The sequence below is a fragment of the Eurosta solidaginis genome, chromosome 1 (genome assembly GCF_040869045.1).
Source record: "Eurosta solidaginis isolate ZX-2024a chromosome 1, ASM4086904v1, whole genome shotgun sequence".
NCBI lineage: Eukaryota > Metazoa > Arthropoda > Insecta > Diptera > Tephritidae > Eurosta > Eurosta solidaginis.
In genome coordinates, this window is record NC_090319.1 from 54,913,574 (window position 1) to 54,929,359 (window position 15,786).

General features: G+C 35.9%; 1 protein-coding gene across 1 annotated transcript in view; it reads right to left on the minus strand.

Annotated features, from left to right (window-relative positions):
* The window catches only part of slmb (beta-transducin repeat containing E3 ubiquitin protein ligase slmb), a 97,465-nt gene that overhangs the window by 58,090 nt on the left and 23,589 nt on the right, over window positions 1-15,786 (minus strand). The window contains exon 2 of the mRNA XM_067790821.1: window positions 3,587-3,809. Coding sequence (XP_067646922.1) covers window positions 3,587-3,809 — 223 coding nt within the window. The remainder of the gene's footprint in view (window positions 1-3,586; window positions 3,810-15,786) is intronic.

A 15,786-nucleotide genomic window follows, 5' to 3' on the forward strand; every position in this document is an offset into this window, starting at 1 on the left:
CATCTTCTTTATCTTCTTATAATACTTTCCGACTGTATTGTAGTATATTTAACAAACATTATACAAAACTTGTATAAAAATACCTAAGATTTCTTAAGCTAGCCCAACCTTTACAGCATAATCAAAAAACGAGAGAGTACTTAACTCTACAATATTTAACGCTTATTTAATACGAGTTAATTGAATTTATTACACTTGTTTTTAAAAAAATATCGTGGATTGGGCTAGCTTAAGTTTAAGCTCTTACAGAGTTTAACCTTTTACTGAGTATAAGTACTAGCATCGATACATTGTTCCTAGTATATTAAATAAGTACCGTTATCGATACTTTTTGTAAAAGTCCCATCACTAATAGTATACAGTGAGAGTTCTTAGGCCCTCTCTGCTGAGATAAATGAATTCGGCTGATACTCTCGTTGCTGAAAGTATAATCAATATGACCTGCCTGTGCAATATAGTGCCATCTGAACTATTTGTTTCCCAGTTACTTATGGTATTCCTAGTGTGTGCCTTTGTGAGTCCACAGAAGCGCTTTGTACCATAGAATGCTATTATAGCACCCTGCTTGGTACATCCTAACAAAACCTTGCTTTTGGCTCCCACATCAATTAGGATTCCAATACATTCATCCACTAGCTTGCATTGATTTCTGCCTGAGAGATAATAGGGTAGCATACAACTGGCATCGGTTTCTTGATAGATACAAGCACTCATTTTTATACGCAGCGTGCTTTGCACACAGAGTATATTAACTTTGATTGGAAAACGGTTGGTTGTACAGGTAGAAAGGAATCGAGATAGATATAGACTTCCATATATCAAAATCACCAGTGTCGAAAAAAATTGATTGAGCCATGTCCGTCCGTCCGTCCGTCTGTCCGTTAACACGATAACTTGAGTAAATATTGAGATATCTTCACCAAATTTGGTACACGAGCTTATATGGACCCAGAATAGATTGGTAGTGAAAATGAGCGGAATCGGATGATAACCACGTCCACTTTTCATATATATAACATTTTGGAAAACACAAAAAACCTGATTATTTTGTAAATAATACACCTAGAATGTTGAAATTTGACGTGTGGACTGATATTGAGACTCTTGATAAAAATTTGAAAAAAATTTTTAAATGGGCATGGCACCGCACACTTGTGATAAAATCAATTTTACAAATATTATTAATCATAAATCAAAAATCTTTAAACCTATCGTAACAAAATTCGGCAGAGGTTGCCTTTGCTATAAGGAACGCTTTGAAGAAAAATTAACGAAATCGGTTAAGGACCACGCCCACTTTTATATAAAAGAGTTTTAAAAGGGTCTTGGACGAATAAAATAAGCTATATATTTGCAAAAAAAAGCTTTATATCAATGGTATTTCATTTCGCAAGTGGATTTATAACAATAAATATTTTTAAAAAGTGGGCGTGGCACCGCCCCTTTTATGACTAGCTAATTTTCTATGTTTCGGGAGCCATAACTCGAAGAAAAATTAACGGGTCGTAATAAAATTGGGTACACAAATTTTCCTTACAGCAGAAAATATTTCTAGTAAAAATGGACGTGATCGGTTAAAGACCGCGCCCACTTTTATATGAAAGATTTTTAAATGGGTCGTAGACGAAAATAATAAGCTGTATCTTAGCGAAAAAGAGCTTTGTATCAATAGAATTTTACTTTTTAAATTGAATTATATCATTAAATTGGAAAACACTAAAATGTTTGAAAATGGGTGTGACACTGCCCCTTTTATGACTAAGCAATTTTCTGTTTCGGGAGCCATAACTCGAAGAAAAATTAACGGGTCGTAATAAAATTGGGTACGCAAATTGTCCTTATAGCAGAAAATATTTCTAGTAAAAATGGACGGGATCGGTTAAAGACCACGGCAACTTAGATATAAAACAAGTTTAAAAGGTTTAAAAGGGTCGTAGACTAGAATAATAAGCTATAACTTATCAAAAAATAGTTTTGAATCAATGATATTGCACTTATCAAGCTTTATAGTAAGAGGAAATGGGGAGACATTTTTTTTAAACGGGCGGTGCCACGTGTTATGTAGAAAAGTAATTTATCTGAAATGAAATGTGCAATTGAAGCTCACGCTGAGTATATAATGTTCGGTTACACCCGAACTTAGACACCTTTACTTGTTCCTTTAACACGTTTTAATCCATTCGTGATTCAAACCTCTGAGCCATGGTCAGTATATGGGTTCCCTGTTTCGGAAAGGGTTCTTTCCACAATGGACACCTCAAAATTCCGTTAGATTTTGAGCATAAGTGCCATTGCAATACGGGATTTTCTATGAATTTTCTTATTACTTTAATATGCCCTGTGAAGTCTTTAGCACAGAGTCATTTTGAAGTCTTAGTGCAGTGTAGCCTCTTTCTCTATTAAAATAGTGAAGAGGGGTATTCCCACTAAGTGCATCAGCAAGTGAAATACACATCGCACCCGTTATGCTAGTGTTGCTATTGCTGTTCATTTTTCATTATGCCAGTACTCTACAACTCCGTCCCGTTGTTGTTGCAGCGATAAAGACACTCCCCGAAGATTTTGGGGATTGTTCTTTGCCGCATTCGCACCCGGTAACAACAGCCAATAAGATACAAGCCCGACCATGTCAGAAACGATTTAATATGGCCGCAATGACCCTTATACTATGTTCAAACAAAAAAATAAATTGAGGCAATTTCGATTTAAATTGAGTGGTGTTCATACAACTCAATTAAGCTTACACAATAGAAATTTGATAGCTGGTTGGCTCATCTCCACAGCAACAACATACCTTTGCTCAGACTGTCAAAATGTGCGTGTTGGTATTAGGTGAACGAAATGGAATGAAAACATAAAACTTTGAAATTTTTGTGTTGTAAGAAAATGTGTTTAATGTTTTGGTTTCATTTTGAGTTTGCCATCTTCTTTTGACAATCCCTACTCCAGTGAAATAAAAAAAAATAAAATCAGCTGATGAGATGAGCCAACCATATAGTGGACCCATGCGTAAAACTGACGTTTAAATCTACTCAATAAACACACTTTACAAGGTTGCATTTGCAGTTTGAAACAATGTATAATACTATGTCTACACGGTACACGATTTCGGTAGTATGATTTCGTAAATTACATTCTTGTCCACAAGATTATGCTTCTTCTTTTGCATAATTTCGAATGACATTTGTTTTCGCTTTTTTCCCACAGCCGAATTAAACCGTTCAAGATAAACATATGATTTTGAAATTTGACAGCTTTAGGGTTGACAGACAGGGTTAGTTTGTAAGTGATGAATATATCATTTGAATGACTTTATATGCAAATTTCTAACACTTACTATAACAAAACAAAAGTTAATTAATAAAAAAAAATTTGTTTATATCTATAGGTCAATTCACTCAACAGCGCAATTTTTGCGAAAACATCATAAACAAACAATTTTTCATACTCATAAGCTTACTAGGTTTTCATGGTTTACGAATCTATTGAGGCCCTTACAATAACAAGTTTTAATGAGTTGTAATATTTCTATATACATATATATATATATATATATATATATATATGAGATTGTATGTAAACTTACTCGGCAATAATGTGATAAAGTCACGCTGCAACATCGGTTTGAGGAACGCATTTATATGTCCATGTTGATAGTGGCACATGCGCGCGAGTAATTGCTCTACGAATTCAACCTGATCCGCTTCGTTCCATTGCGAGAAGTAGGTTAAGCAGGTCTCGCGTTCATTTTGAAATATTTGCGATGATTCTTTCTTACGGACGGGATCATACAGCATTGTTGATGTGAACTGTGTTCATGTTGTAAATACACATATACATGTAATTGTTGTTGTTATTGTATGCGGATTTTTATTCGATAAGTAATGGATGCCGCAGCAAATTAAAGTAAAAGATTCGTTGAACAATAACAATTTCCATGGTTTCCAAATAAGATTTTTGTAAGTCCAAAAATGACGATTGAAAATGTAAAATAGACAAGAAAAGCAAAAGAGTAAAATTAAAAAAAAGTCAAATAATTAGAAATTAATGCAGCAAACATCAACCATGGACAAATATTAGAAGGTAAAACCCATGAACCAATAAACAGATCTCGCATTAGAAAATCAGTGCTGACGCAGTGTTGAGACTTTATTTCAATCGGAGTATTTTACTCCGCTTTTACCTTAAATAACATTTTTTATCTCAAAGGTTTATTTGGGTCGAGTTGAAAACTAAATAATACTACTACCTAATATCTTTGCTTGTAATTGCATACGTATGGAAAGCTGATGCGAATTCATTGTTCGTGTCTTAGGTCTTCTCTTTCCTCTGTTTACAAACTGCCGGAGCGCATTCGTTCATCCGCATAACATGACCTAGCTAGCGAAGCTTTCTGTTTTTATGCGCTGCACTATCGTCATATCTGCGAAAAGCTCATATTGCTCATCATTATACCTCATTCAATACTCGCCGTCGACATCACGGATAGGACTATAAATCTTCCGGAGAACTTTTCTCCCGAATACACCAAGAGCCACCTCATCTTCTCTCGACACCTTCCATGATTCCGAGCCATACATCAGGACAGGTATGATGAGTGACTTGTAGAGCGAGAATTTTGTTCGTCGAGAGAGAACTTTGCCTAAAGAAGCATCTGTTGGCAAGAGTTATTCTCCGTTTGATTTCTAGGCCGACATTGTTTTTGCTTTTAATGCTGCTTCCCAAATAGACGAAATCCTTCTCAGTCTCGAATTTATATCCGTCAACAGTGACGTGGCTACAAAGGCCACGATGACAGCTAGTACTTCGTCTTGTCCACATTTACTGCAAGACCCACTTTTTTGCTTCTTTATCTTATACCAACTCTTCGCCTCCATGTTTGAACAGCCCGGCGGGTATCCCGTCATTACTTGGCACCTTGTGATTTTTTAGCCGTGATATTGCCATTCTCACTTCGCCATAGTTGGATGCCGGAGCGTGGTTTTCATCAACGGCTATCGGGGTATCGGTTCGTCTTCCCCCACACTCTGTACGTCAGTTACCAGGTCGCCACTATCGTTCTTACAGGAATTTGCCCTGGTCTTGAAATCTTCTGTCATTAAAAGAGCATGAAATATGTATAGTAAACCGAAAATAATAATAATAATATTTTTTCGCGATAAATATCCGGGGAGATAGAGCCCACTTTTCTTCCAGAATGTGGTGGGCTTATGGGAGCATTAATTAGTCATTCTTCACGTTTTAGGCCGACACCATGTGCATCTGATAAGGAAGATAACTTTTTTGCTGAGAAACATTTCATGGTAAAAACACAATCGAAGGGATTGCCACGCCACCAATCAATTTGATGTTAGTTGTTCGCCCGCTTTCAAAAAGGAAGAAAAAATATACTCCGAAAATTTAATTTTTACTCCGGCGTAGTTGTTTACTCAGGTAATAGTTTTAAATACTCCGAACACTGGTAGCGAAATATGAGAGAAATGTAATAAATCGAAAAACTTCAAAAGCGCTACGTCATCAAACTTTTTTTTTCAATTTCGATTACAAATAGAACAATTCCGGAATGCCAGAATCTTTGGATCTTGATACGAAACTCTCTCCGTTTTTGCACTCTCACGAGGGATTTAACTCAAATTTGTGCTGGCAACAATCACAGATAAATCCCTCGCGCCAGCTGAAGCGGGTGCCAGAACAAAAAATGTGCCAGCTTAAACGAAAAACGGGCCAAAAATTTCGGTAAACTTTAGTTTGACCTACAACTGTAGAAATGAGTTCAAAAATTATGGGAGAACAGATAAAAATACTTGTTTTAGTGTAAATATTATTAGTTCGAAGGCGGGGGGTAATTATTAGTTCCCATTCAAAAGTTATGTCTAAAAACAGGTTTTGCAAATATGAAGTCCCGATGCAACCAGTCCATTTTCATCACAGAACTTGGACCCTCAGACATGTAAGATAAGCCCTATCCACTAAATGATGTTAGCTATTATATCCTAGGTCCGATTTACTCAAATTTCAAAAGAATATTTGTTTTTCAATGTGAGTTAAATGCGTTACAATATTTGGCTAATTAATTTAATTAAAATGTCAATTTTACTTGGATTTGTTTATATTTAGCTCTAACTAGTCGTATTATTGTAAAATAAGTTTAAAGAAATGAATATTTTTCGACAATCATTTTATTAAAGATTGAAACTATAAAATCGCCGAAATGTATGTAAAAATCCCCATATTCAGATCTATTCATTTTTGTTTGGAGTGGCAATGTTAGAAAAAATGTGCATTTTGACAGCGCTCTCTCGAAAAAAAAGAATCGCGAATCCATTCATCTATGGCCAGATCTTGGGTCATTCGTTTATGGTAAAACAGGTGAGAGAAAAATGACATTTAAAAAGATATTAAAATTCCCACAGCGCTCTCATAATTTTTATTTTATTTTGATTTTGTTTTCATAAAAAAAGGCAGAAACCATGGTGGAATAACCAGGTGAAGTAAGCCGTCAATTGTCTTGCTCTAAATTCTTCTTTGTTCTGTCATTTGGCTATCTTAAAAATTTTCAAAAAGTGTTTTTTTTACATTTTTCAGGAGTAACATATTCCACTTTTCGAACTTTTTTCACACTTAGATGAATATCGAAAAATATCGATGGACCTTTACTGGATTTATTAGATGAATATCGATGGACCTTTACTGGATTTAATTACATCATTTGGGTATCTTTGGTGTTGGCTTCCGTTAGTAAGGCCGTGCTAAAATATTACAGCCAGACTTTCGAGGAATGGTTTTGTAATTTCTAGAACAAGAACACCAAAACTGTCGTATTATACCTTATTTATGTTAAAACTTCGCTAAAACAATATTATTCTAAATATAGTTACAAACAATTTTAGCTCACTGTTGTTGTTTTGCCTTAAAAATCAGACCACTAAGATGAGCGGAATGTTACAGTTATTGATTGTAGTTTCGGATCAGCACCTTTTGGTTCTAGGTCGACTGCCGCGGGGCTAGTCTAACCCCTGACATATTATATGCTACTCCTATTTTTTCAAAAGCGGTTAAAAATTTTACCCTCCTTTGACCGTTGAAAATACATCCCTACCGTTTCAGATAGCGTACATCTTCTGTCTTTTTTTATTTACTTCACCTGGTGATTCCACCATGCACATCAACCTTTGGTTCGAATGAGAAAGCAGGTAAATTATTTAAATATTTATTATATTTTTGTACCATATATATTATTTCTAATTGCTGTTTTTATGTACGGGTCCCTTCTTCGCTCTTATTTGGAATCCAAATCTATAAAGTTTTGGTTGTAAGGATGGAGATTCGGGCTATTAGCGAGCTTTGGACAATTTTGGTCGTAGTGCTTTTGTTTAGCTATATTTTATTAAAATAATTTGTTAAAAATAAACGATTGTGAGCACACAAAGAAATTTATTTGTACTATGGCACTATTGTGAATAATTGCACTGCATTACCGGTAGTTTCTAACATACGCCAGATGGCAGCGCAAGCTGATTGATAGAACATCTGATTTCTGTTGATATTTGATAAGAGACTTTTCTATTGGTTGCGCAAGATGCGCACGGGTCCGGCTCGTATATAAATAAAAATTTTGGCAGATTTAAATATATGTGGGGATTCAAGAGGTTGTGTAGCGAGTTCGTTTCAGTTTTGAGGACCACCCTAATGCAAGTAGTACATTTTTTAAACAGAAATTTTGTAAATTTTTCTATCAAGAAGTGTTGTTGATTGCCCGTATAATTTTATTCCTTTTACTTTTTTAATTTATTCTGATCCTTCGAAATACAGTCGAAATTGTTTTTTTTTTTTGTAATTTGATTTGACATACCATTTTTTAGAATTGATATGTCATTATTTTGGTGTCTGAAAGCTGCATATTTGCTTTTAATGTCATTTTGAGCTATGAAGCCATTTCCACATGATAAGTTCAGCTAATCGGGTTGCTCGGCCTACAAAATCTAAGATCCTGAGTTTAAGTCCCGGGCAAAGCAACATCAAAAATTTTGAAAAATTTTTTTCCAATTAAGCTTTTCGTAGCTGAGTCTTCCCTCGGCAATGGTTTGGTAAGCCGAGTGTACTTCTGCCATGAAAAGCTTGTCATTGAAAAGTCCCGCCCCGCCAATTCGTAAGAAAAAAATTAAAAAAGAGGCACGACGCAAATTGAAAGAAAAGCTCGGCCTAAATTTCTTCGCAGGTAAATCGCGTATTGTATTTATTTTTTCAATCTTGGCGCGAAGCAAGTCTTTTTTATTCTTCGCCAAAATTTATTGTTTTGCCAAAATTTAATATACCCGTTTATCAAAAAGACATTAAAAACAAATATGCCGCTGTCCAAGACCAAATTAATGACATTATTTCTATAAATCGGATGTCAAATTGCCAAGTTACAACCAAGGTGAATCCATACCAGGTGGTGGCAAAGCGAATTCAACCAATTCGCCGTACAGAAGAATGTGAAGTCACAATCAAATTTTCATTGATTTCGATTAACTGACACATTGTAGTACAAGGCATTGTATGGAAAACAATCAAGAAGAAGCAATCAGCTGTTGGGATAACAGCACCTGATACTGAATTCGCCTTGACTACAACATGTCAGTTAATCGAAATCAAAGAATATTTTCTTGATTTTCTTGACATTCTTCTGCACTGCGATTGGTCGAATTCGCTTTGGAATAGATTCGCCTTTGTTACAATAAAAAAAAAACAACAATTTCAGTTGTATTTCGAAAGATAAAAAAAATATAAAATAAACTTTCGAAAATCTCTCAACATAAGTTTCAAATTTTGAGGCGGATTTTCACTTTCCGTTTTTTTTTTTTTTGTGGACAAACCCAGTCTAACGTATTTGCACACAAGGGTATTATAATTTTGTATAATCGAGATAGATAGAGACAAACAGTTGTTGCTGAATACCCAGAAACTTGGGCATCCCAACAGACATCTGATTGAAGGGGCCCTGCCTCCCAGAAACATAAGAAGTCATTATGAAGAAATTCGGGATTTAAGAACTCAGCCGTATGAAGAAAAGGAGCATGAAACGGTCCTCAGAGACATCCACAAAAAGCAACCTCTCCAGGGAGGCGCGCGTCACTCTAGCTCAACTTCGATCTGGATACTGTAATAGGTTAAACTCTTACTTATCCAGAAAAAAACCCGACAAACCCAATGTATGTTCCGCGTGTTATGTGTCCACAGATGACACTCACCATCTTTTTAATTGCAATGTGGAACCAACGCCTCTAACAACCTTATCTCTCTTGTCCAACCCTGGATGTGGCAAAGCACTGCTACAACAACAACAACAACAAGATAGATATAGACTTCCTTATATCATAATTATCAGTATCAAAGAAAATTAGATTGAGCCATATCCATCCATCCGTACATCCGACCGTTAACAGAATAAATTTCGAAAATTTAGCATTCTGCCCTATCAGCACGCAGAATAGATTTGTATTGAAAATGGACGAAATCGAAAGATGTTCACGCCCACTTTTTCAATATCGAAAGTTTCCATGTAATGTATAAATGCGATAATTCATTACCAAATACCGATAAAGTGATGAAACTTGATATGTGGGTTAAACTTATGACCAGAAATAAAAATTTGCAAAAATTTTGGAAAATGCTTTGCACACAGAGTATATTAACTTTGATTGGAGAACGGTTGGTTGTACAGGTATAAAGAAATCGAGATAGATATAGACTTCCAGATATCAAAATCATCAGTATCGAAAAAAAGTTAGATTAAGCCATATCTGTCCATTCGTCTGCCCGTCCGTTAACACGATAACTTAATCAAATATTGAGATATCTGCACCAAATTCGGTATGTGGGTTTATTTGGACCCAGAATAGATTGGTATTGAAAATGAGCGTGAGTCAATGGTGTTTCATTTCTCAAGTGGAATTATAGCAAAAAAAAATTTTAATTTTTGAAAATGGGCGTGGCAACGCCCTTTTTTACCAAGCAATTTTCTGTTTCGGGAGCCATAAAATAAAAAAAATGTAAGGCGCGATAACCTCCGAAGAGATCTAAGGCCGAGCTTCTCTTCCAATTTGCATCGTGCTCCTCTTGATTTTCCCTACAAATTGGCCGGACGGGACCTACATGTTTTATGCCGACTCCGAACGGCATCTGCAAGGCAGATGAGTTTTCACTGAGAGCTTTTCATGGCAGAAATACACCCGGAGCGCTTGCCAAACACTGCCGAGGGGCGACCCCGCTTAGAAAAATTTTCTTCTAATTTAAAAACCTTATTTCTAAAATTTTTGATGTTGCTTTGCCTGGGGTGCGAACCCAGGGCATACGGTGAGCACGTTGCCATCACACCACGGTGGCCGCCATACGGGAGCCATAACTCGAAGAAAAATTAACGGATCTATTTCTAGTAAATATTTCTAGAAAAATGGACGGGATCGGCTAAAGACCACGCCCACTTTTATATACAAAGGATGTTTAAAAGGGTCTTAGACTAGAATAATAAGCTATATCTTAGCGAAATATAGTTTTGTATCAATGATATTTCACTTACCAAGTTTTACTGTAAGAGGAAATTGGCACACATTTTTTTAATGTGCGGTGCCACACCCCTATTCCGATCAAGCATTACACAACATTTCTAGAGCCTCAAAAAAATAAATCCCTTGTAACAAAATTCGAAAAAGTAATTTATCTGAAATGAACTATACAATTGAAATTCACGCTGAGTATATAATGTTCGGTTACACCCGAAATTAGACACCCTTACTTGTTAAGTCTAAAATTTAAAATACTACAGTGAATAAATAATTTTTTTTTTTAAATAATATTATTACTGATTTTAGGCTTTCGCAGGAGTTTCCGAACAGCACAGAAATCTGCAGTTCCAAAGGACTAGTCTTAAAGTCAACTTATTGGGAGGTTTGAAGGAATGTGTTTCCAATCCTGCCCTACTCCAAGAGTTAAGTATTATAGTCTTAATTTATTTATTTATTTTATTTATTTTTTTATTTATTAGTCTACAAATTTAAAAATTAATCAGATTAAATATAATTACGGATTACAGAATAAATTACAGAAGCATACATAGTGAGCAAAATTATATTATAAAATATGTATATATATTATTAACACGTTGACTGCCAGTGTATCACCGGTGATCACAACAAAAAACTACTCCCAGTTGCCAAGCAAAAATATATATGTTGCGCTTTGAATTACAACGGGGATTATTTTACCACGCATAAAAGTCATGCTCCCGGCGCGTTTAAGCATGTTTTTATGCTATGATCAGCGGTGAACACTTGGTGTTTATTTTAAACTATTATTTTTTTTTTTACAATGTGTATCACCGGTGATCACATTGCGAAAATGTTAATCAGTGTAAGACTAGAGTTCATAGCGAGCAGTTACAAGTATTCAGAGAAGAGCCAAAGAGAAATTGTGTGGTTATGAATTCCGAGCAAATACGCGAGGTGTTGGAATCAGAAAATTCCAGTGACAGTGGGGAAGATTTTAGCCCAGATGAGGAATCGTACATCCCAGATTCCAGCAGTGATACATCGAGTGATGACAGTATTCAACAAGATAATCATATGTGTGCTACCAATTTTAATAATATCGCAGATAAACGTCAGACTGGAACTACGACAGAATGGAATTTGCCTGCCACCGGAGAGACTTTGATAACTTTTGAGGAATGCTTCAATCTACACCATACCTCGCAACATGATGCCTGTTCGCCATTTCAATATTATAGAAAGTTTTTGACGGATTAAATCTTGGATATTGTTGAAGAGACAAATAAAAATGCTAACAATCAAATACGTGGGATCAGTACTCGCAGCAACAGTAGGATGAATCAGTGGAAGGACACTGATTGTATGGTCAAATATCCTTCAATGGAGGACTATTGGAAAGCAACTACCTTGTTCAAAAATCAATTCGTCCCAGACGTTATGACTCGCAACCGGTTCCAGATCTTGCTAAAATTCATTCACTTCGCAGATAACGCTCAGTCGTCAAATACAGTGTCTAAAACTTTTAAACTTTGTGTTTTGCTATGGACTAAGCTATTTTTTCTTTTAAAATAAATTTGCATCTTTCTTAAAACTCCTTCGGTTAAGGCCCTAGCCCCTAAATTATAGGGGCCTAGGCGTGTATCACCGGTGATACAATGGCAACTGGGGGTAGTTTTTTGTTGTAATTACCGGTGATACACTGCCAGTGAACGTGACGTGTTAAATATATGCAGGGACGGAAAATAATAATTTTTTTTTTCGGAGTCGAAAAAGTCCGGGTCAAAAATTTTTTTAAAATAAAAGTCCGGAAATAAAAATTAAATCCGGACTTTTATTTTTTAAGGCCAAAATAAAAGTCTGGCTTGATAACAAAGAAACGGCTTATCCCAAACAAAAAAAAGATTTTAGTTCGGATAACCCGTTTCTTTGTTATCAAGCCGGACTCTTATTTTGGCCTTAAAAAATAAAAGTACGGATTTAACTTTTATTTCCGGACTTTTATTTTTAAAAGTCCGAGTTTAACTAGTTCTATCGGACTCAGGTAATAAAAATCCGAAAATAATTTCTATCGGACTCAGGTAATAAAAATCCGAAAAGGATTTAACTTTTATTTCCGGGCTTTTATTTTTAAAAGTCCGAGTTTAACTAGTTCTATCGGACTCAGGTAATAAAAATCCGAAAATAATTTTTATCTTGATCCAAATATATTAAAAGTCCAAAATTAATAGTTTTGCAAGGAATTATATTATAAAAGGAATAATAGTTTCCGCCCCTGAATATATGTATGTATATTATGTCGGAAAACAATTAAATTCCGATCAGCATAACAACTGGCAAATGGATCAGTCAATGTTTTTGGAGATTGGAAAGGACGTATCCAGTCCTCCACTCCAACTCCAATACATTAAAATAAAATTGGTAGGCAAAAATTTTAAGTGTTCGATACGTACGAAACTTATAAAAAATTTTTGTATGTATTATATCGACGAACGACATAGATATATGTATTTTAAGCGAAAACAATTTTTAACTTTTATATATTTATTCATGCACTATTTATAAGCTTCCAACAAACAATGAGAGCGAGTCATTGCGCGTGTAGTTGTGTTTTAAAAGCAAATGTTTGCTAATTACATAATATCAAAAACTTAAATTTTAAAGCATGTTATGCACAAACTTACTTACTTATACATACAAACATTAAACATAGTGATAACCCCAACTATTACACCTAAACAATTGAACGCTAATAAAAATTTCAAAGCGATCAACATTTTCGCTGCAATAAAAAATATTCAATGCAAACGCGTTTTCACTTAAATGGCTTTAAACTCACACAAAATATGTAAGCATAGCGATGTAACGGAAGGGGGTTTAACGGAACCAGAACCGAAATTATACCTTACAAATTTGGTTTATCGGAAACGGAGTCGATATCGGAACCGATGTCGGTTGTGTAAGCAGTGTACAAGGCAAAACATATCTAGTTTCAAGAGAATGACGAATGGAGTAATACAAACAGAGCTAGGTACATTCAATTCCATTACATTCCTCAGTAACTGGAAAAAGTAATCAATTCCTGGTCTGCACAGCAAAGGAATTGATTACATTTCAATTCCACAAAAAAATATCAAAAGTAATTTATGCCAATTCCACATAGAGGCTTAATGAAATAATTGGTCAAGTTTTCTACATCCTCTACTCTGTATCCGAGTGTGATGTGATTAGATCAGTTCTCAAAATTAAATGTAATGCTACTGGTAAGGATGGTATACCAATCAAATTTATTAATATTGTACTGCCATTTACTATTGGTACCTTAACCCGCGTTAACCTACATACCCATAATAATGATTTGGTTTCCCCTTACCAATCTGGTTTCAGGGCTGGGCGAAGTTGCTCCACTGTCATGTTAAAACTCATGGATGATATTCGCGTGCCATTTGATAAAAATCAGCTAACCCTGCTTTGTCTACTTGACTTTACAAAAACCTTTGATTCTGTTAATCATTTATTACTCTGTTCAAAGCTAGGTAGGTAATTTGGGTTTGGTGAAAACTCAGTCAAGCTTATGCGAAGTTACCTTACTGGTTTGTGTCAAAGAGTAATGACCAGTACTGATATCTCTGGACTAGAAGTACTTTCTTCTGGTGCTCCACAAGGCTCAATACTTGGCCGTCTTCTCTTTAGCCTGTTTATTAACGACATATTTTCGTCTTGCAGCTATTTAAGTCTTCATGCCTATGCTGATGATATTCAGCTGTATTTATCAGATTCCTTTGATAATATGGATACCTTTGCTCAAAAGTTTAATACTGATCTGGTGTCGATTGCGAACTGGGCTGTAAGCAATAGTCTGCGCCTTAATCCCAATAAATTTTTGTCCTGCCTATTGCAAAAAAGAGGTTGCAAAGTGTTACCTTGCCCCGCTGTACTTGAACATGATGCCTTTGCAGGTTGTTAGTAAAATTACTAACCTTGGCTTCGTGGTTAGTTCTAACTTATCTTGTGCTGATCACACAAAGTCAGTTGTATGTAAAGTGTATGCCTCCTTAAGAAGTCTGCGGCTGACTGATGCTTTTACACCCTTACTCATTAGGCGGAGAATCGCTATTCAACTACTGCTACCTATAATTTCATACTCCGAATTAGTCTATAATAAGTTGGATTCACAATCTGCCCACAAAATGTATGTGTAATGTGTATGTAAACTTTTGGGATGTGATGCTTTCCAGTACGGTAAAGCCAGAAGCTGTATTTTTCTGTTTCGTCTTATGTCTTGTAGGTCTTCCTCTTACCTGTTTGACAAACTTGTTTTCACGAGGTCTGAGCGTTCCAGTGATTTAATTGTCCCTACCATTAATTTCACAGCATCTGCGAGGTTGTTGTTTGTCAACACTGTAAGACCCTGGAATTCCATACCTGCCTCATTTAGGGGTAAGCTAAACAAAAGTAATTTCAAGCAAATCTTATTTTCTTATTTCGCAAATTCGGACTTAAATTCTGACCGACCATCTATAGGTTATTAATGATGCCTTATAAGTATTATTACTATTGTTATTACTAATGTTATTATTATTATTATTATTATTATTATTATTATCATTATTATTATTATTATTATTTTTTTTTTTTGTTACGTGGAAGGAGGAAATGCTTTATGCACTAACCGGGTTGTTAAGCCTTGGTGCTACTCTCTGTAGTAGGACTGAGTGTAGGACTCCCCTTCTTTTTCTTCATGGGCTACCCACTAAAACCTAACCTCCCACGGCCCGCGCATTTTCCGCACCTGGGACCGCGTTTAGCATAACTTCGGGCACGGAAGCGCGCTACGTGAGCTCTTTGGCTACTCTCACGTTATTGGGCTAAGCAACCATCTTGCCGTTTAGCGAGGAGGATATTCCTTGCATATCTGCTGACCATGTCCCATCTGTCATTTCCGCAGGTCATTTTATGGATGACACTGCCCGGGGATAGGTCGCCTAGTGTTACTTCCATTCTTCTTCGTTGCTGTGCGAAGTGATCGCATTCGAAAAAGGTGTGGCGTACGTCGTCTATGAGCCCACAGTATAAGCAGTTCGGATTTTCAACCTTGCCCATCCTGTGGAGGTATTCCGTGGCCACTTAAAAACTGTGTCAGGTAGAAGTCGACCTCTCCATGTGGCCGTTCTAACCGTGGCTCCAGATCGTGAATCAGTTCCCTGGTCCACTTGCCTGCAGTGCTGCAGCTCCATTGCTGTTGCCAGCGTCGGATAGA